This window comes from Piliocolobus tephrosceles, chromosome 4 (genome assembly GCF_002776525.5).
Source record: "Piliocolobus tephrosceles isolate RC106 chromosome 4, ASM277652v3, whole genome shotgun sequence".
NCBI lineage: Eukaryota > Metazoa > Chordata > Mammalia > Primates > Cercopithecidae > Piliocolobus > Piliocolobus tephrosceles.
In genome coordinates, this window is record NC_045437.1 from 52,913,574 (window position 1) to 52,936,547 (window position 22,974).

At 35.3% G+C, this 22,974-nt stretch overlaps 1 protein-coding gene across 8 annotated transcripts in view; it reads right to left on the reverse strand.

The window, feature by feature from the left end:
- The window catches only part of SREK1 (splicing regulatory glutamic acid and lysine rich protein 1), a 37,781-nt gene extending 15,264 nt beyond the window's left edge, over positions 1–22,517 (reverse strand). For 4 of the 8 annotated variants that reach the window (XM_023195755.3, XM_023195754.3, XM_023195751.3 and 1 more), the window contains exons 1-7: positions 22,143–22,517; positions 13,434–13,567; positions 7,518–7,633; positions 4,891–5,055; positions 4,571–4,749; positions 3,244–3,374; positions 2,267–2,381 (exon numbers count right to left, since the gene is read on the reverse strand). In XM_023195755.3, the coding sequence (XP_023051523.1) occupies positions 2,267–2,381; positions 3,244–3,374; positions 4,571–4,749; positions 4,891–5,055; positions 7,518–7,633; positions 13,434–13,567; positions 22,143–22,303 (1,001 nt within the window). In that variant the 5' untranslated portion in view covers positions 22,304–22,517. Of the gene's footprint in view, positions 1–2,266; positions 2,382–3,243; positions 3,375–4,570; positions 4,750–4,890; positions 5,056–7,517; positions 7,634–7,919; positions 8,044–13,433; positions 13,568–22,142 lie in introns of all 8 variants that reach the window. The other 4 variants (XM_023195753.3, XM_023195752.3, XM_023195757.1 and 1 more) reach the window with 3 other exon arrangements.
- Between the last annotated feature and the right edge of the window lie 457 nt (positions 22,518–22,974).

Here is a 22,974-nt window from a genome sequence, read left to right on the forward strand (position 1 = left end):
GTGAGATTCAAGAACATCAACTTCCACTAGTAGAGGAGGAAATGACAAGAAAGGCCTATTATCCCCTTCCTGATTTCTGGGGGATAGCGGGATCCTTCCAGGTCAGAATCTTCAAGTCAAATGTTTTTAGGTATGGAATTTTTTTTTTTTCTCATTTAAAGAGAACTTACTCTCTTTTGTATTTGTTCATGAACTTAAGGCTACATTTCCACATGCATGCACAAAAACAGAATATGCTGACAAAAATATGTATGTATATATACATGCCAGTTAAGAACATGTATACCATGCCTGTAATCCCAGCACTTTTGGAGACGAAGGCGGGAGGATCACTTGAGCTCAGGAGTTCGAGACCAACCTGGGCAGTATGATAAAACCCCGTTTCTACAAAAAATACAAAATTAGCCAGGTGTGGTGGTGCTTGTCTGTGGCTCAGCAACTCAAGAAGCCGAGGTGGGAGGACCACTTGCGCCTGGGAGGTGGAGGGTGCAGTGAGCCGAGATAGAGCCACTGTACTCCAGCCTGGGCAACAGACTGAGACTGCATTTAAAAAAAAAAAAAAGGAACATACATACATTATTTCTAACACTACATAGACATTTTGTGTACATTTGTATAAACAGATCTACACAAAAGTACTCCCATAAATAAGAATACTAATCAACAAATTTCAGTTTAGACTGAATAACCCCTCCCCCACAAACCCCTGGAGGGGGGAATATCTGTATATACTTAAAAACCTCAGAGTAGATAGCAAAATTATTTGCTATAATTTCAAACAGCACATAAAACTTCACTTAGATCATCAAAGAAACAACAATGTTATTAATCATCAAGTTTTGGCTCGTTCCAGTCTTGGACATTAGCTCTCTCTTACAATCAACACAATGAGATTCAGGTCTCAATCTTCCTCAGAAAAGTTGTAATATTACTCTTCAGACCAATTCTATTATTTCCTTAATTTCCTCTACCCTCACCACATCCTGTCAACGTATGGAAATATCCACAGTCTAGTACCACTGCAGCTTCTGTTCCACTATCCTTTCCTGATTCTGGCCTCTGCTGCACTGCCTTATTTCTTGTACATGAAACAACCTCCTTCACTTGGTTCTGAAAGTGCCTTACCGTAAGTCCTTGGATAAAGGCAGTAAAACCAAATTCTAAAGGAGATTTTGCAAACTAATAGACAACTATACACTAGTATATCTGGTGTATACTTGTTTACTAGAATCTAAGAAAGAACATCCTATTTTTCCTCATTCTTTGAATCTCCTTGATCAACACACACAAACACACAAAAAAGTAAACTGAGCCTGCTGGTAAAACAATGGACAATAAACTGGTTCCTTTTCCCTCCCCCAAATCCTTTCTCCTTCTTTAAAACCCCAACATACACAGATATACTCTTCCCTCTCTGCTCTCTCAAGGCATATGTATGAGTACATATGTACATATAACATGCAATTAGGATCCACTATATATACTTTCACACTTCAACAACAGCCCCCTCCGTACCTTAAAAAAGACAACAAAATTTGTAACTTTAGTAATGCTCTTTAGGGTACTTCCAATCAAGATGGTATTGCCAAGTTTGCATTTTGAGGTTCCCTTTATACCAAAGACAAAGAAATGGCAGATAAAATCAAAAGGACAAAGCTATGATGAAAAATAAGATAAACAGAGCTTAAGCAAAGTACTATAATTGAAGCTGAAACTGCATGTTACTCCTGTGTTTCAGGTCCAAAAGTGGGCAGAGGAGGCTCTTATCACCAGCAATACCAAGGACTCAAAGTGTTCCTTTGGACACATGGTACTGAAAATAGGGAACTGTGCGAAACTAAGATCTGGGGTGGTGTTCCCCAGACCTGGAATAGACTGGGAAAAGAAAACACAAAGCTTCAACTTGGGCAATTATTTTCAGCATGATCACTAAGTATGTTCCCTTTTCTCAATATGAAGAATGAAAACAGCTTTTGTCAATTCTATATAAAGACTAGTTTACTCTTAGAAAAATCTGGAATAGAGTATCTTTAGACACAAAACTAATTTCTAAAAATAAAGTTCAAATATTTAAAAATTAAATATTAGACAAAATTTCATTCTCAACTACAGAATTACAATTAGAACAGTATTTAATGGTGATCACACTTCAAGTGTACACTACTAAAATTTCTAAATTCTGATATTTTGACAAAAACTCATACACTCTTAATATTTTAAATATAAAACTAAACTAAAATTTAAATATGACAGCAGAAATTCTCACCTGTGCTTTGATTGTGATCTTTTCCTTCTAGAATGGGATTTTGAACTAGACCTGGATTTTGAGCGAGTATGGGAACGAGATCGACCGCCTTTTCTTTCATTGCTCTTTCCAGACTCTGGGAGGAAAAAACCACTTTGCAGTGTAAGCTCAGAACAATTAAAGATCCCAGTTAATAATCAGGCACAAGTGGAATGTACCACATATAGTGCAAGGGGCCTACTCTCTGTACATCCTCCTCCTTCAGAAACATCCAAGAAAGTCATTGCATAAACTCGTTGAGTGCAGCCACCCTGCAGCAGTACATATAAACCAGATGATTATAAACAGCTGTTCGTAATATTATGTTGCTGCCGTAACGTACGATTATAACATGTCTGTAATTCCTGTGACAGTGATTTTAAGTCCTTTCTCCACTTATTCTGCTAGAATTGAAGCTTAAATTCCGAGTGTTGATTTAGAAAATCTGCTCAAATGTAAACCACCTAGATGTTTTTAGAATGGGTTTTTAAATTATTTTCATTAGTAACACAAAAGTTTGAATAGGTGGTGTTCCTTTACCTTGCTAAAATACAGTATCTGTATTTTTTTCTAAATCACGGGCTCTCTTTTCTATTTTCAAAATTAAAATGTTGAGGAAAAGTAAACCTGCCGAATCATAACATCTTAAATATATTTGCTCTTTTTAGCCTTGCAATAACATTTTTGCTTTTAGCAAATCATTTTTGAGCACTGATTTTGCTATGAAAATACAGGGCTGATTAGTTCAGACTAAAGTGCCTCAATTCAGTACCACGGAAAAGAATAAAATACGTGCTAAGTTTTACTTTGACATGAGTATGCTACTTACTATTTCTTGAGTTTCAGTCTTCTTGTTTGTAAAACGAAGAGACTGAACAAGATGATTTCTAAAATTCCTTCCAGTGCTAAGATTCTATGATCTTTAAACTATGACCTGTGTAACAACGTTATGGACTTACCTGGTTCAATAGCTGCTGAGATAAATGACTGAGCTTCTCGTACTCGCTTCATTACTTCTTCTAACTCCTTAGCTGCAGCCTGAGGTGTCATCTCAGGGGGTTTTACTATTGCATTGTTGGAGTGATTTATTCTAAATTAAAAATATTAGCATATCACAAATACACACATTTTATAAAACAAACATATGATACACATATTTATAAATTTGAGGACATCTCAGAAGCACATGAGAATGATATAAATACAGAATACCCAAAAGCAACCTCAAAACCATGATTAATCTCTCATCCCCACTTCCTATCATTCCTTGCTAATACAACCAAAAACGGGAGATAAAGAAAATTGGACCCTAGCTAACTTAATTCAAACAGACTAGATTAAGTGCTTTTCCATAGCTTAGAATTAAAATAAATTAAAATGCTGATACCAATATGAAAATGAATTATTTCTATTTTCAGATCAAAAGATCTTATTGATATCCTGTACACTCTAGAAGAAGGGAAAGCTATCTGTATATTATCATATTATGTGCATCATTGTAACCAACCCTAAACCATGGCTGAGTCAGACAAAGCTTTGAATGTGCAAGGCATCTGATAAAACTCTTTCTCTACGAGATATGAGTGCCTTCTCTGATGCACATGAATGGATGTTATGTGTCTTGCTTTACCCCTTCCATACTGAGAAGACAAGTACCCACTAACAACAATTAGTTATCCTTTAACAGAAAAATCCTGATCAAACTGTGTAACTAAAGCAATCTATGAAATTCAAGCAAAACTGTATTTGCCTCAATAATCTGCATGAAATAGAGTATCTGGTGTGGAGTTCATCTCGAAGGCTGTATCAACGTTTTACAAACAAGGATGTAAGCAAACCTTAAAAGTCAAAATGTCTGGTTTAAAACACTTGTAGGCACTTATAATTTCCTTCTGGAGATTTTTGAATTTACCACAATTACTGGAAGTACTATAGTTCAACCTACATGTTAAGTTGCTCAATTAGTCTAGAGTCATAATGTAAAACTAACCTGACTTATTAAAGTCTATGGAAAAAGACCTACAACTGTTGTGCAAGGTATATAAATAATGTTAACATTGAATTAGAACCTAGAAAACAGAAAATGAGAAAATAAATGTCTCTAAATAAAGGAATTTAAAGACTAAAATGGTAAGTATCTCATGTATTCATTTATACTTAACACAAAGTCTTCCTTTCCACAAATTGCCAATTACTATTAAAAAGAAAAAAAAAAGCCTTAATTACATCAAAAATACTTTAAATTTTTTCAAAATCATTAAAATTTCTTTGTTTAGGATTTCTTACTTCAGTGGCCTGTCTCCAAACATAACTCCATTAAAAGCAAGGGCCCTTGGTACAGAATTTTGGTCTGCAAATTCCACAAAAGCAAACCGAGTTGGCTGAGTCTCATCACCTGCCATCCGTACAAACTTCACTTCTCCAACTTGTTTAAAAAATTCAAGTAGCTGATCAGCTGTCGTTGTCTAAGGAAACAAAGCGACACTTTGATAAAATACATCCATTAAAAAAAATCAGGTAAATATTACTGTATCCACTGATACGATTTTTAAGAAGAGAAAAAGAATAACGGCTACTGCTGCTTTGTTTCTTCTTAAATTAGTTACCTGGGAATTCAAATTTCCAACATAAACCGTTCTCCTAATTTCATCTATTTTGGAAGGATCCACGTTTCCCATAAGTGGTGGCTGTGGTATCTCTCCAAGTGTTGCAATGTTGGGGTCTAGTGCTGCTGCTGGTATAGCTCCCAAACTGCTAAGTGAAACACCAAGCTATCAAAAGAAGAAAAAAAACACACAGAACACATATTTTCTATTAGTATCCAAAGCTACCATTCTCTAATCTTGAAAAGAATGAACTCAACAAGAATGAAAGGAGACTAGGGACTCCAAACTTTAACTCATATATATGTCTGACTTATTGAAGTAAGGTCACATTAGTTTTAAATGTAATTCAAAATATATTTTACTGTCTGGATATTTTAGCCACTTTTAAACTTGACCCTAAAAAACAGGCTGTTTCTCATTACTTGAGGTAGCTATGTTCTATAGTTTCCACGAACAATGAATTATTGACTACTGAACCATTATTCCCAGGGAAAATACAGGGTGGAGTTCCTATGAGCCTCTGGTCACATTTACATTAACTAATAAAATATTTAACCTTATTTTATATGTGCTTCTGTTTAAAGACACCTTAGCTGTTATATATTGTCAATTCATTAACACTTAACTCACAGCCAGCAGCACCACAACTCAGGCCTGAATGAAGTTTATCTAATACATGTATTTAATATTTTCTCCATGAGGCACTTCACAATATTCCTGTACCTAGGAACACTACACAGCAGTTTGGCACTACACTTGTGGGCCCATCTTAACAGTGAAGTCACCAACAAAAAGCACAACAATTCAAAGAACATAGCACTAAACAGACTACGTGCCTGTTTACAGCCTGAGTGCCAAAACAAGAAGACTTTGACCTCCATGCACATAGACGAACCCAAATTTTTCATCACTCTGTGTATGTCCACAAATCACCCCAAAAGTGCTGCAACTGTTGATGTGGGGTTTCAAAAAAATTTTACTAAGTGAATTCAAAAATACAGAATTCACAAAGAATGAGAATAAACTGTACCTTGGTCATTGAAAAACATAGACTATGCGTTCCTAATAGTCAACAATTATCACAGCATCGAATTTAACTGAAGTAGTAACTTAATCCTCATATCAACCCTAAGAAACGGGTATTATTATCATGCTGAAAGTTTACGTAAGAATATATATCTAAAATATTGAGCCCTTATTTATGCCATGGTAGGAAAAGGACAAAAGGCTTTAAAAAAAAAATCTGTGAATGATCTTTCTATAACATTACTAAATTCAATTTTTACTTTCAGCATTAAGGAACATATTATTTTTAATGTGAATGTAAACTAGAAGAAATACAAGATCTCAGAATTTGAAAGCAGAAAAAAATTTTTCAGAATTAAAAGAGATTTCAAGAAAAAAAGACAACTCTTTTCATTTCCACTTTGCTATTAGAGAACATTTTGACCATTAATGACTATATATACGAACATGGTGCAGAACTAAGATTTAACAACTGTTAAGTAAAGGCACTTCCTAAAGGTGAAAGCGGAAGTTTAAGAAATCAATGTCACCTATTATCACAGCAGCCAGTCTGATCTTTTTAAAACATGTCAAATCACGTCATATCCCTGCTTAAAACCCATGAATGGTTTCTAATTACCTTAAGAATAAAATTCAAACCCCTCTTTCCATGGTCTAAAAAGCCCTACCATAATCTGTGTCCTATCTATCCCCTCCAATCTCAAACACTCATGCTCCTCACTCACTATGCCTCACCCATACTGACCACCATTCTGTTCCTTGAACATGTAAGTTCAATTAAAAAACATTTCCCCCCAAGAATCAGAATGTAGGTCTTTAGCATAGCAATGTTATGTAAAAACTACAAATCTAAAATTTTGCACTTCAAAATTTCAGGAACCACTCTTACAATCTAGATAAATTAACTACAGTCACATAGTTCATTTCTTAATTCAATCCCTATCCAACACCACAAAGGTAGATTCAACTTCCAATTAAGGAGAGCTTTCTATTTTGCTTTAGGTTGCCTTTTGAAGAAAAATGGCACTTCTTTTAAAATAAATACGGCCGGAATTTTTTAACCAAAAACCAAGAGGCAGTAACAGTAATATCCTTTTTAAACCCCACTTGGAAATCACCAAGGAAGAATTACTAAATTATGATTTAATTCTGCATAGTTAATGGAAAAATATTTTGCCATGTTTTCACCTTATCACATTTTCTCAATATCAGACAAAGGCCTATTTTTTCCCATTACCAAAGTTGTGGATCATTTCACATATTTTAAATGGACTTAGTCCTCATTAACTGAGAAATACAGTTACCTAGATAATCTATGCTATTTAAAATATTGAGTTTTAATAACTGGTTTTCTAATGAATAATCTATTTGGGTTCTCAAATTTGAATGAATCCCCTATTACTTCAGGAATAAATCCAAAACGCAGTTTAAGTCAGTGATAAAGTGAAAAAAAAAGCTTAAGCAGTGATTTTTGAATCCTCTCCATTAAAAAAAAAAAAAAAAAAAAAGAAGATCCAAAAGCAAATAATTTGAAACTCTCTATTCAACTGGTCACATAGTTTAACGTTCACCTCTTTCATAAGAGGGCTTATAGTACTTACAGTAGTCAAAGGATTTGGGGTCGGTATTGGAAGCAATCCTGCACCAGGCATCAGACTTGTCATGGTTGGAGCAGGAGCCAATAAAGAGAGGGCTTTGGATTCCTCTGGGATTTTACCTGCAGAGGCAAGTTCCAAACATTACAAAAAGCAGAAACACCACACAAACTTTACACTATGATTTTACAATTACCCTTGCAGTTAAAAAATAATAATAATAAATGTATCTATCTATCAGATCCGTATAAAGAAATAAATAAGAACTTAAGTCTTTCCTTTTATCCTGCTCTACTAGGAAAAATAAAAGTGAGCAAAACTTCAAATATTAACAATCTCATTAATGGAATATTATTTTAAAAACTGAATAATGTAGACAATTATTTAACACTTTGAGCTATGGGTCACCTGTACTGGAAACTTAATGTTCATGAACCAAACGATATCAAGCATGGACGCTTTCCCAGGACGGTGTTTTCGCGGTGATCGAAAGTTGTGTTACACATGACAACCGTTCGTGTTGGCTGCATCACTAATAGCACACAGAACATCAGATACAGAAAAGAAGAACATTTTTTAAAGTTTAATCCCCAGAAATGGCAAATAACCAAATTAGTCAAAAAAAAGAAAAAGAAAAAACAAATATGTGCGAATTGAAATTTCTTAATGAATGCCCCTATCCTGTTATTGAAACTACCTATTTGTGATGCAAACAATTTTGACAACCCTCCAACAGATTCCATTTAATTTCAAATAGAAAACAAAAACTTACTCCATGTAATCAACTTCAATGTAAAAGGAAGCCTACATCCATTCAGTTAGTAAGGCATCTCACCAACATCGGAGATGCCTAAAAGAATTCAGTTCCAAAAAATTTGCCTTGGGAAACTACTAAAAATGTTTTAGGGAAAAAAAAAGTTCCCTGGTTTCAGAAAACTTCTTAAAATATTAACTTTTAGAACCAATTTATGTATACTTATCTGAAGGGGGAGGTTAATGCCTTAGAGATTGCTTAAAAACATTTTAACTGCCTAATAAAAATAGTAACACTAAAATAATCTAATAACATTAACTAGGAAAAAAAATCCCTACAACCTAAAAAAGTGAAAAACTTACTCTGAAATAAGTACGATTTGTCATATTCATTTCTGAATTCTAACCAATTACTTCTGATAAGGACTGCAACTTTCCCATTATTTTTCCTTATCCCCTTAGGCAAAAAAAAAAAAAAAATTCTTAAATAGTTGACTACATGTGGATATATTTAGAAGAACACTCAGGTGGTAGCTGGTGAAGCATTTCCATTATTAATTCTCCAAAAGTGTTTTAAAAGAAAATGTACAAAAGCATGCTAAACTGAAATATAGCATATGCAGTAAATTTTCACAAGCACCATGCCTGGTTTCAGTTGTAAAAATATTTAAAACAACCAGATGTGCAGAGATAAATCCCTAAACAATACTATCTGAATATATCTCTAAACATGGATGGAACTCAAGTCGGAATTTAAAACTTGATTTAAATAATGGCTATGCCTTATTTATAGAAAGCAAATAAAAATTACGTTTTATTAGCTTTAGCAAATGCCTACTATTTTCTAACTTTGCAGCTTCTAAGTTTATGTTACTTTATTAATTTCAAAAACAAAGTTATCTTTATTATTTCAGTATAAATTCTGGAGAACAGATTTCTTAACATGCATCAACAAAAGGCAGGTAGGCCTTATGGAAAACATCAAAAAACAATAATCTGCTTTATATGTATTAGTTATTGATAGCAACACATGTATTTATATATACCCACATATACACTATACTATTTATACTGATTTCACCTGTTTTATCTGTTATAAATTGGTATTATCTTAAAAGGTTTGTAAAACCTGAACATTCTTGATAAATTGAGGTTTTGAGGCAGAAACTCTATCTTCACTACCTTAATGTATGCACCTAAAGAAACTAAGAGTTCTAATCTAGTAATGTTCCACATTTAATATTACTTGTCCATTAACAAGCAAAACTACCTATTGAAGACATTGTAGAAAGACTATACAAACAAAAAGGGTATTCAACACCAGCCAAAAGTTGACTACTTAGTGTTATGAAGTCTTTCACTTTTAGCTTAAATAAAATATTAGTAGGTTGTCAGACTCTCTCACTGCCTTTCAAAAGAGTAATAAACTACTATAAATGCGTAACTTCACTATAAGCACATTTTTAAACAAATTAACGGTTAATTACCATTCTAATTACTCTATATACTTATTCTAATTACCTAAAGGTAATGGTAAAAGTACTTTAAGAAAAAGCTCCATTGCTTAATTTCCAAGACAGAATTCTACCAAATTTACCCTCCAAATAACAGAGTTTATAAAAGTATAAAACAAATAAGCATTTAGCATTTTTCCCAAACTATACTCCTCAAAGTCAACTAAGGAAAACATCTCTCACTTTATTAAAGTAATAGTCCTAATCTCAGAATCCATTTAGAAGCTAAAAACCTCTGAAAAATATTCAACGAAAAATTCAAGCTAACAAAAACCTACATGCAAATAAGTTTCTCAAATATCCATTCCCCACATAGACAACAAAGTCTTCGTAAGTCAAGGAAATAAGTTCTATAATAAATAACCATTATAAAAATGAAAGGCTCTTCTCCTCTACTCCCAGATTGTTACATTTACTTATTTCCTTGATGATTTTGTATGTCTAAAATTTCAAGGGGAAGGACAAAAATTAGAAGCTATCAGTTTTTATGAGAGATGTATACTAGGGGAAAAAAAAAACACTGGAAAAATGTTGCGCTGAGATCAGAAAGTGTTCCTGAGATACTTATCAGTCTTTTAATGTTTCAAGAACAAAATGTACCTTATCAGTCCATACACACGAATTAAGACTCACACTGAGCTTCACAACACTGTATCCTAATTTACCACATGAAAATTTGCTTTATCTTAAGGTTGAGCTCTGCTAATCATCTCCCAATATAATTTGCAACACGTTATGAACCCTTAATGAAATACCATTTACAAAGAACTGGGAAAACCAGCTCACAAGTTAAAGTGAAAGAGATTTAACAAAACAAAAACAAAAACGAAAACAAAAAAAGGGACAAAATAAAGAAAAAGAAATGAAATTAAAGTAAAACAATAAAAAACAGAGACAGGGCGTCCATCTTCTGCGGTTCAGACTCCGATCTCATTTCCCCAATGAAGATTTCACTTGACGGCAGGTTTAGTGGCATGGCAAACAATGCCTAACTCAGGCAAGTGTAACAGGTCTGCCTTGGCCAGTCTAGTCATCTAATAATGCACAAATATCACATAGAGAAAACATACAAAACCAAATTAATAGTCAAAATCCATCTACTAGAAAATGTGGACATAAAGTTATGACTGATGATTAGGCTGACACCCTTGTTATGTTTGACCGTATCTTTTTCTACGTGTTAACATTTATAAAAAGAAATCTGAAATGCACGCAACAACAAAAAGAGGTCATATTTGGACAAGCATAATGAAAGCATATTTTATTTTGAAATGGCATGTTTTATTAACAAAGGCTAAGGCTTAATATGCATGAAACTGTTACACATCAAATATTACTTTTACAACTTAGGATCTTCTCACATTACTGTCTGCACTAAAAAACAGCAATTCAAAGAAACTGAAAAAACTTCTTAAAATTTTTTCTATGGTTTTTCTCACTTATGATGCTGTTTGTTCAACATCAAGGAAAGGATGCAGTCAGTGAGGTCAACAGAACACTGCTTGCTTATAGTACCACAGCACATCTCCTCTTACAGTACTCCACTGGAATACTTTCCTTTGGTTATTTCACACTCACTCTGCTATCTTTTTTAATACAATAATGCACTATTTCTTTGCTTGCAGTGCATAATCAGACTTTTAACAGCTCACTGTGAAATTCTCGAGGTTCCCTAAATTCATCTCTGCTGTATTTAATACAACTAATGAAAAACACATATCTGAATGTTTCACCAATACCAATTGTAGGTTAGTGTTTTAAAATATTTACTTACTTATAAACTGCAATAAAAGTATGCTTAAATTTTTCTGTTCAAAAACGGTAAAACTGTCCCAAGTTGTAATATTAAAAATATTAAAAAGGTACATCTGACTGTGCATTTATTCATCTCTATCGAGTAAAATAAGCAATAAAAGGGACATCTACATGCCCATAATCTTGAACATTTATAACAAAATACTGTAGGGCTTCTCAGATATATGAAAGATTCTATGGGAATATAGCAGTTTCCAACCAAGCAACACTGATAAAATTATTCCTTCCAATTAAGTAATAAGCTAACATAATAAAAGATCCTGTGTTATTGGTGGCATTAATTTTCTGATATAATTAATATTCCACTTTAATAAACCTTTTACCTGATTTCTTTTTTCCCAGGCAGTTTCTCAGTATGAAATTTCACTACAAAGTTTGTAGAACAAAACCATTAACTAGCTCCTTTCCCACCTCACCAATCTGGGGCTCACGGTAGCCTTACAGATCAGCAGATAAAGATATATTTGGCCAATAATGAACTTTAATCCATTTTTATCTTCCCTACCCACTCTAACCCCCAAGCATGGGAAAGACACTTCCAAGTTTATCTGAAAAATACTGAGAATGTCCTATTCTGGGACTTCAAAAATGCCAGCCTGGTACTCACTGTATTACATATATAATAATGATCTCATAGTAACAATTAAGGTAAATTACCTTAAGAGTGTACTTGAAAGTATAAATTACAAATATTTTTCTTATAAATATCACTTAACCCCAATTTGCCAAAATGTGTACATTGTTTTCATTTGTAATAGTATTAATGTTTTTGTAATGTTTTTGACGTCCCAGAACAGGCATTCTGAAATAAGCATAAAACCTTGAAAGCGCAGCAAACTGCTTATTATCTCTTATTTTAACGGTAGCCTGGCCACTGAAAGAGGTTTTAAAAATTACATATGAAAGCCCATCAAACTGTTTCCCATAAACTTTTAGGTTTAAAACAGTTTCAGTTACAATCATCCACCAGAGAAAATCTACTTAAAGACATTTTAATTAATAATAACCCAATTCTAAAATCCTGTACACATGCTAGTCAGTGCTCTGAATAAAAGTTTATTACACACCAGAAGTGTCAAAATTCAGCACAGTCTATTATACGTGAGTGGCTCTGTAAATAGAAGTTACTAAAAAATATTAGTAATAATTAGTTCTTAAAGCAGTTTAGGTCATAAAATTTAATGGATACTTTAAGGCCTTTGTTCCTATCTTCAAGAACTATTTCCTTTATGGAGGCTTTGGAAAATTGCTTTCCTTTTTTTCCAACACTCCTCCTGCCCCTTTCTGGGGCCAATAAAAGAAAAAATTAAATTCCAGTTGCAAAGCAAACAATTACACTGAATATAAAATAATGATCTCATAGTAACAATTAAGGTAAATTACCTTAAGAGTGTACTTGAAAGTATAAATTACAAATATTTTTCTTATAAATATCACTTAACCCCAATTTGCCAAAATGTGTACATTGTTTTCATTTGTAATAGTATTAATATTGAACACACAGGGTATATGCTTAATTACACATTTTAAATAATTTCCCATATCAATTTTTTTTTAATTTCAGAAAGCTTTCTTTGCAATCTGCAAATTGACTACAGAAAGCCAAAGCAAACCAGAAGCCAATTTATAAATGTTAAATTGTAAAATCTCAAATGTACATAAGTTAATTTATAACCATTTTAATATTACTATTAGGTAAAAATGTTTACCTTCTCCAAATTTCATTCTTACTTTCACACACATACCAAGAGTATTGTCTACTTGCCAATCTCTAGGAAAGCTAAAGGCAATAACAGACAGGACAGAAATTAAAATAAGAGGAAAAAAGTGAGATACCAACCTTCTGCACAAGGAACAACTATCAGAGCTCTGTCAATAAAAACCGTGTTAGTTAGATGCTGGGCCACGCCAACACTTGATGGATCACGAAACTTAACATAACATACTTTGGAGGAAAAAGCAAGAGGTGCGTTGCTGCAAGATAAAAAGAAAAACAATTGAACTAATAAACATTTGCTTGGTTTTATCATTTTCACTTAAAATTTCTTTCTTAATCTTTACATAATCTTACGAAATTAAGACTTAAACACTTTTTGATGTTAAGGATCATTAACACATAAAATAGTGAAACTTAGTCATTCAATGGTGATTTGCCTACCAAGACAAAAGGCAATCCACGCAGGCCTATTGCGTTACTTGTAAAACTTGGAACTCAAATTAATCAATCCTTAATCTGAGTGAAATGTAAAAAAAGGTAATTTAACCCAAAAATTAACTCAAAAAGTGTATCATATGTAAGCAAAAATCCCTTTATAAAAGCTCCAATCCTCAAGATTTCAAATTTTATCGTCATTCCAACTCTTCTTAAATGTGTTTCCCAAGCATTTAGATCACTAAAAAACTTCACAACAGTCTTAGAAACAATCAGGTAATATGGAATTTAAATTAAGGTCTTTTGCATACACCAGAGCTGGACAGTGATATGGTTTTCCAGACAAAAGATTTTACAAACAAAATCTTACATATTTTATAGGCAAAACAGCATAGACTCTAACTGCTCCTACTTGATTCAGTTCAATCCAGGCAGGCCTATAGTAAAAATGAACCAGACATAGCACAAATGAAAGGAACTTTTCCTAAAATGAATACATCCTGTTAGATTCGAAAATACATTATCCTCATGGATAATCATTTTGTCAGCCCATCCATAATTACTTTTCATTAAAATCTGTAACTGTTTAGCAGGACGAAACTAAGTATATATGTAAACTGTAACATAGATTTTGTGCTAAAATCTATTAGAAACATTTCAGATTTTTCACACCAAAAAAAGAGATCACTTGAAAAATACATGACTTAACAGTCAGTTACTTTTGTTTACAAAACAGGAAAGAATTCCAGAACTGGTAAATGGCAAAGTTAACATCTAACATCTAATCATCTAATTCCAAACTTCATGCAACTAATCATTCAACTAACCAAGAATCTTTAAACCATTCTGATATACTATTAAATTAGCGATTCCACAAACAGTGATTTTTAAAATCCAAAAATCCAGATTTCTTTGTAATTCTTCACGTTCAGGAACAAATCCATCTTTAAACAATGTAGAATAACCACATTAATAATGGTTAAATTTATATACTTATGCTATTAACCAAACAATGTGATAATAAAATGTATCTGCATTTAGAACTTAAAACTATTAACATTATTAACACAATTAGTAAGGCCAAAGTTGAAAATAAAAGATGTACCTCTTAGCATCCAACTCACTTCTGCCTAAGGGCATCCAATTCAGGATTCACATCAGCCCTCACCAAAAATCCCTCTTTACCCAACCCAACACCTAAGACAAAGCAATTTGTGTACTGACACTGAGGTAATCATATCCACATCCAGACTTAACTCACCATCTTTACATGACCAAATTGCCAATTCAGGCCTCTTGTGAGCTCTAGACTCCCACTCCCACGTCCAAGTGCCTGCTGGAATATTACACCTTGATGGTCACTAAATAAGTCCAAAATACATTCATCAACCTCCTTCCTTACCAGTCTTGCCCTCTGTCCCCTATATTCCATATCTCAGTAAAAGATACCATCATATTACCCAAGTCTTGAAACCTAGGAGTCACTAGAGTGACCGTCCTAAGTGCTGCCCACCAACTACTTCCAAAGCTCTTTCCAGGTACACAATGAAATTTCATTTTTCTTTTCCTTTAAAGTTAGGTGTGGCCATGTAACCTGCTTTGGTCAGTTAAATATGAGCAGAACCAACATGTGTCACTATTCTGAAGAAGCTTTGAGAACCACTGTTTGGCTCTTTTCCTCTGCCACAATGACTGGCAACATTCAAAAGATGGTTGGGACTCATCAACTTCATCCCAGAATGAATAACCACAATGAATAAAGTTCCCACCCCCATGAATTTAGTCTTAAAAATAGTATTTTGTCAGCCAGGCAGGGTGGCTCATGCCTGTAATCCTAGCACTATGGGAGGCAGAGGCAGGCAGATCACCCGATGTCAGGAGTTCAAGACCAGCCCGGCCAACATGATGAAACCCCGTCTCTACTACAAATACAAAACTTAGCTGGCTGTGGTGGCACACTCCTGCAATCCCAGCTACTTAGGAGGCTGAGGCACAAGAATCGCTTGAACCCGGGAGACAGAGGTTGCAGTGAGCTGAGATCATACCACTGCACTCCAGCCTGGGCAAGAGAGAGAGACTGTGTCTCAAAAAAGAAAAAAAAAATTGTCAAACTACAAAGATTTGAAGTTATTTCCAAAACTCTACTTATTCTAACTGAAAAATTATCCTTGACCTTTCTGTCCTCCTCATCCAATTGGTCAATAAATCCTGTTTAGAGTACCTTCTAAATATTTGTCACATTAATTTTTTCATCATTCTCATTACCAATGCCTTAATTCAGACCCTCATCATTTCTCATGTGAATTACTAAACAGCTCTTAACAAATCACACAGCACCCAACCTCAAATCCTTATTAATGGTCTTCCACAAAAACTCCCACAGTGATCTTTCTAAACACTAAATTTCACTGTGTCACTCCACATATTAAATTTCCTTAAAGTACTATGCTGTTCTTGCCTCACCATGTAAATGATGATAACCAAAAATTATACCTGTGGTTCCAACAACACATCACAAACATAAGGGTCTTCATATATGCTGTTCCATTTGGTTATGGTATCCTAACTCCCATTTTGAATGCTAATTCCACTTTTCTTCAAGGCTGAAATTTCCAAGTCTTCTGGTAAACCATCTTAAGATACCACAATCATTAGGTACAGCCTCCTACATGTGCTACCAAGACATTCTATATTGTTTCGGCACAGGCCTTAGCATTCCTTATGTGAAACCCTCAACAGATCCTGTAAGCTTCTCTAGCCACAAGTGATTAGTCACCAGTCTCAAGGGCCCATTTCCCTGGCTGACCAGCAACCTATAATTTGGGAAGTCAGGCTCAACCAAATGAGCTAGATCAATCAATCAGGTTCTCTCTATTGGGCTGGAAGGTGACTTACAGTAAGCTGTAAGCCAAATGATGAGTACAGAATAGGTATGCAAAGAAATAGAGTAGACAGAAACAAACTGAATTAATAAACACTGGAGAGAAAGCAGCAGATAGTCATCTTGATTGCTGATACTCTTTCAGTTCCCAGTCATAGTTCCCATGAGGCCTGGCTGTACTACAATCTTTATTTTTCAATGTAGTGAAATCTTTCTTTTTAATAATAATGTCTCTTCTTGATCTACCTTGGGTAACACTCTTTCCGTCCTTTGTAACCGAAAACAGTCTATGATTACAATAACCTACTAAAGCCCTAGCAATTCCAACAAGAATAACTCTTTTGCCTCTGAAACGTTCAAGAGCCTGACAGTCATCACTGAAGCAACAATTACTAAATTGACCAATCCTTTGGTGAAGGAATGTAAACGTAAGTAAGAACTACTGAAAACTAAAATCACATTTCCAAATACCCCTAGTTGAAATCTACTTCATTTCAAATTTAAAACATCCACAGAAATATGCACTCTGAGTCTGGATTGTAATGTAACTATATGTGAAGATACACCACCAACATTTCACAAGCCTGGGAACTGGTTTAAAAAATGTTGGTCTGTTCTGAATAGCATTATCATGGAAGTATGGACACTAGGTATGGCTACTCCACTAATTTAAGCAATTTTTTTTTTTTTTTTTTTTTTTTTTTTGAGACAAGAGTCTCACACTGCCGCCCTAGCTGGAGTGCAATGGTGGGACCTCGGCTCACTGCAACCTCTGCCTTCCACGTTCATGCGATTCTCCTGCTGCCTCCCAAGTAGCTGGGATTACAGGTGCACACCACCACACCCAGCTAATTTTTTGTATTTTTAGTAGAAACGAGATTTCACTATGTTGGCAAGACTGGTCTTGAACTCCTGACCTTGTGATCCACCTGCCTCAGCTTCCCAAAGTGCTGGGATTACAGGCGTGGACCACTGCACCCGGCCAATTTTCTTAATTTTCATTTCCAATTACCTTCCTTAAAATAGAATAAAGATCAACCTACATTTACTTTATAAAAATACAAATATTTGGAATTTTCAGGAAAGGTAACACTATTTTATTTTAACCATTATAAACTAAAATTATTAGAGTGGCAAGCCAACACACAGACAGCTCATCAAACAAATGTGTACTTGCTTGTGCCCAGGAATTCAAGACCAGCCTGGGCAACAGAGAAAGACCTTGGGGAAAAAAACAAATAAAAGGGGGTGACATATTCCATTTGGTCTAAATGTATCCATCTATAGAAACTAGCAGGCCAGGCACAGAGGCTCACATCTGTCGTCCCAGCACTTTAGGAGGCCAAAGCAGGCAGACTGCTTAAGCCCAGGAGTTTGACTCCAGCCTGCGTAACATGGTGAAATCCTGTCTCTACTTACTAAATAAATAAACTAAATAAATACAATTTTAAAAATAAATTTTAAAAAAGTAGCAGTACCCAAATTTAGCAGATTTTAGTTTGATCTCATTCGTTGACTTAAGTTTTGTTTTTTTAAAATACAAAATCTTACCAATTTTTCAAAAAAAATTAAAACTTCTCACTGGGTAGTAAACGCAGAAACCAAAGAACCAACTTTTTGGGCATCAATTAAATTTCTTGGCCCTAATGGGTTATTTTGTCTTTTATTAAACATAATAGCACTATACAATATTTTTAAAGCCAATGAGGTAATAATATGTCCAATATTTTATCAGTACATTAATATATACATCCTTTAGAGGACATAGGACCTACCAAAAAAGATACGCCAAAACATGAGCAAAGCACACAGTATCATGTACAAAAATATTAGTTGGTGCATTATATGTAACAGGGTTTCTCCACAGGGCTTCAGTGGCCCTACGGATTAGCACAATTCCTCCTGTTTAAGACTACTCATTATGCATTGCTAACATTTACCCACTAAACGCCTACAGGCCCTCCAATCATTGTTGACAATCAAAAATACACACCTCCCAATGTTTCTAGCTAAAATCCACTAATTTGAAATACCAAAAAAAGCAATCAAAATATCCAACAATAGAATTTCAAAAACACACAATACACTCAGAAATTACTAATCTCTAAATATTATTACTATAAATAAAACAATATGGAAAATGCTTATGACAAATTAAGTGAAAAAAGTTTAAAATCACAGTGTATGATTCCTTTGATTACACTATATTACATATGTTACATAACGATAGCACTATACAATTATTTTTAAAACCAATGAGGTAATATGTCCAATATTTATTAATGCATGTGAAAAGGACTGCAGGGAAATACATGGAAATGGAAAGAAGCTTTGATAGAGTGGTGGGATCACAAGTGCTGTTTCCTTTTCTCTATTTTCTATAAAGTGGTTTTAGTGGTTATTTTTTTTTTAACTAAATAAACTTAAATAAGTAGTTGACAAATTTTTCCATTCTTTCTTAGAACTTTTGAAGACCAGAGAAGTGAAGGAAATCAAGCAAAAAAAAAATCAACACAGGAAAAATACCTTGTGTAACAAATCAGGATAGGCTTACCCTTCAGGGTTTAGTTACCTGAAGGGGGTCACGGGGAACTTACAGGGTGCAGATAATCCTGTGTGCTGGTTATACAGGTATAGGCCTACTTTGTAAAGATTCACCAATCTGCGCTTACCATCTGTGCACTTCTCTGTAGGTACATTAAACCTCAATGAAAAATTTACCGAAAAAACAACAAAGATTTCTTACTTGTGTAAGAAAGTTTTCACAAGCTGTGAGATTGATTTATCGTGCAAAAAGTTAATAGTAATTCTACATATTTATCAACTGGCAGCACAAAAAAAGGATGACCAAATTGCAAATAAAAATTAATGCTTACAATGAATGTTCACAAGAATTCCCTAACCTTAAAAAATTCTTAACGTTTAAAATATAAAGATGAAACTCAACCACTGCATCATGCCAAACTCTGAATTTTCATATTAGCAACTTAAGTCATTTTTTTTTAAGAGATAGGGATCTCAATATGTTACTCAGGTTGGAATCAAACCGTGGGCTCAAGCTATTCATTCACCCACCACAGCCTCCTGAGTAGCTGGGTGCACACCACCACACCTGACTGAATCATAAAATTTTAATGAGAAACTATTTTCACATTCTATTACTGTATTTCCAATATACTTGGAAATATATATATATATGGAAATAAATATACGAATATATTTCCAATTTTAAAACGATTAAGTTTCTACTCGGTTCTAAAGATGTCATAAAATAATTTATGTGACACTGTAAAACAATATATTTTCAATATTTTCAATACAACTACTACTATTGCAATTTTTATCCATTTCGGTCCAAATCTGCAAACACGTCTTCTAATATAAGGACCAGGCAATGACAACTTCATTACGAAGCAGAAAACCTGTGAATAAAGCATGTTAATATTGCTTTAAAACATGAATGAGGGATCTAGTATTGCACTTAGGGAAAAACTAGTTAAGGATTCTGCCTGGCCTATATATGTTACATGTATGCAATAATTTTGCTTTACATGTTACAGTTTGTGACACACACTACCGTAATCTTCCATATGTTTAAGTACTTTTTATTCTCTTTGACTTTTAAACTCCAAGTAATAACACCTGATTTCAAAAAAGTAGCCCATTACTGTCAGTTAATAACTGCTAATGTGTTGTCACCCAAACCCAGGTTTCAATCAAATAAATGTTATGTTGATAATGAAGAACATTCTGCAATATATTTCTTCTACCTATGAGATACCTTATTACCACAGCCTTGAAAGCAAGATTTACAAAGGTTCATGTACAAAATATTTTACTGATTGATTCCAATGCCTGCAGGATACGGCACTCACCCCAAACAATTCTCAATTATTAAGAAATGTTCTGAGATCTTAAATTGAGATGGCTGAAAGTATTTCCAAAAGTTAATTAAAGCAATAATGCCATGGTTAATCAATCAAAATGTATGTGCGTGCACTTATGCAGTATTCTCGTCAAAAATGTATTACCTGAATCTCGTCATGAAGAAATATAAAGAGATATATATATGCACATATCTCTATATATCTCATCTATATAAACTCAGATTATGGGTCATTTTACAAGACAAAATGAACTACAAAACAAAATGTCAATGTCACGACTTTAAAATCTTTTAAAAGGTGACGGTACTGTACTAGATTAAAGGAGATAACTATTAATACATGGATTACTTGGCATATTCAAGGGAGACATTATATCTAATTATATACTACATCAAAAACAGACAAAAAAGCATTATTAGAATAACCGGGTAAATTTTAATAATCAACTGTAGCCAAAAAAAGACAAAATGCTCGTGAAGGGAACATGGATGTTCAATGTATTACTCTTTCAACTTTTCTGTATGCATGAAATATTCCAAAACAAAAAGCAGACAAGAAAAACTTAAAAAGTAAATCTTAAATAACCACACAACTTTTACATAGCTATGCAGCAATACTGTTACAACCTAAGATAGAAAACTAAAGAAAAACAGGTTTAAATGCATCACTAGGAAATAAATCACTTTCTTTTTTAAAGAAAGAAATCTTGGGTAACAATTACCCCTTCCCTCAAAGGATTTTGATATCATGAACCAAAAACAGGATCTTAATACTGTAAGATCTACTATTAAAGAAAAAAAAGTTTCTGTGTGCAAGAATGTGAACAACCTGCAAACCCCTTGCGAGTTTTCTAAATAGATAACATCGTACGAGGGAAATTTTACCATTCCAAAATACACCATCTGGGAAGTGGCCGCGAGCCGTGAATGCCAGCCAAGATCTGGATTTTAAATGTATACGGCAGGGATAACCCTGCACCGACTGACACTTTTTCTGAAAGCTCTGGGACAGTGTGACCTTTCAGGAGGAAAATTTAATCTGTTGCCAAAACGGCGAACAGACATGATCTTTGGGAACATGGATGCGCTCGGTTAGATAAACCAAAATGCTAAGTTTTGTGTGACCGTCCTGGGAAACAAATACAGCCCCAGTTCCATCTTGTCATCAGCAGCAGGCTTTCTCGTCAGCAAAACGGCCTGACACCAAGGCCTTAAAAACTGGACAGTGGCTCAGGCGCGGTCTCCGCGATTTTCAGAGTGCAAAAACGCGATGAGGCGTTTGCCATGAGGGCTGTTCCGGGCCCACCTGCGGCCATCTTAAGTTCGGGGGGAAATGAGGAGGAGGGGGCACGGAATTCGAAGACCCATGAGCTAACACAAGTCCCGGAGGCACGGAAAGGGCAACCATTCTAAATCCTTGGTAAGGGCTCCGTGCAGTAGTTAACCCCCCAAATCCGACTAATAAGGAGAGTCGGACGGCGGAACCCGCTGCCGTAATCAAATATGGGCACCAAGGTAAGCCCGGGCGATCACGTGACACGCACCGCGCGCCCGCGCTCTCCCCCACGCCTCGGCTCCCGAGGTCTCTATGGCGCCCGCGCCCCTCCCCCAGCCGAGCTCCAGCACTTACTCCGGGGGGTAGAGCCGCAGCTCCTCGATTTCTCCTAGGAAGGAAAAAAGCGTCCGCATCTGCTCACTGGTCACCGCCGACGACAGATTCGTCACCTGAATCACCGACGTGGGGGTGAGGCCGAAGCCTAAGCCCAAACCGAAGCTGCCGCCGCTGTTCATCCCGACCCCGCTGCCGCTGCCTTCCCGCTCCCCAACGTCTACGACGCGTCAGCGACGGAACCGGGAAAGCGGAGAACGCGCGGCCGCGAGCGCGCTCCCGCTGGCGAATTCACAGCGCCGGGCAGGTCTAGCCACCCATTTCACAACTCCCCTGCTCCCGGGGCTGCGCGCGCCAGCCGGAAGCGTCGCCCCGGCAACCCGGCGGGTCTCGCGGGGCTGCGGCCTCCTGTTCCCGGGTTCCTGGGGCTGTTGCTGCTACTGGTTTCACCGCGAGTATTTTTTTTTATCGGTGTTTTTGTTTTCCCCAGAAGTCGATGCGAATCTTGTGCTCCTGTCTACCCGGTTCCTTCCGGTCTCGGACTGGGAAACCAAGCGGCCTGGCCTGCTGGTGCGGGACTGTGAAGGAGGACTGACTCTTCGGTAACACAGAAAAACACTTGACCAAACTATAGGGCATCCTTATCACATACAGGCAGCACCCCAACTCCAACTATTTAAAAAAATTGGCAAGCGTCCTAATTGTGAAAAAAACAAAATTTTACAAAATGTGTAGGTTCAGGTTGAATTAAGGAAAGAGGCAGTAAGATGAAGGCTGCGCACGGGTTGTTTATAACCTGTATTTATTCCCTTTCCACAGGTATTGATGTTTATTGAGTGCTATTGAGTGCTGT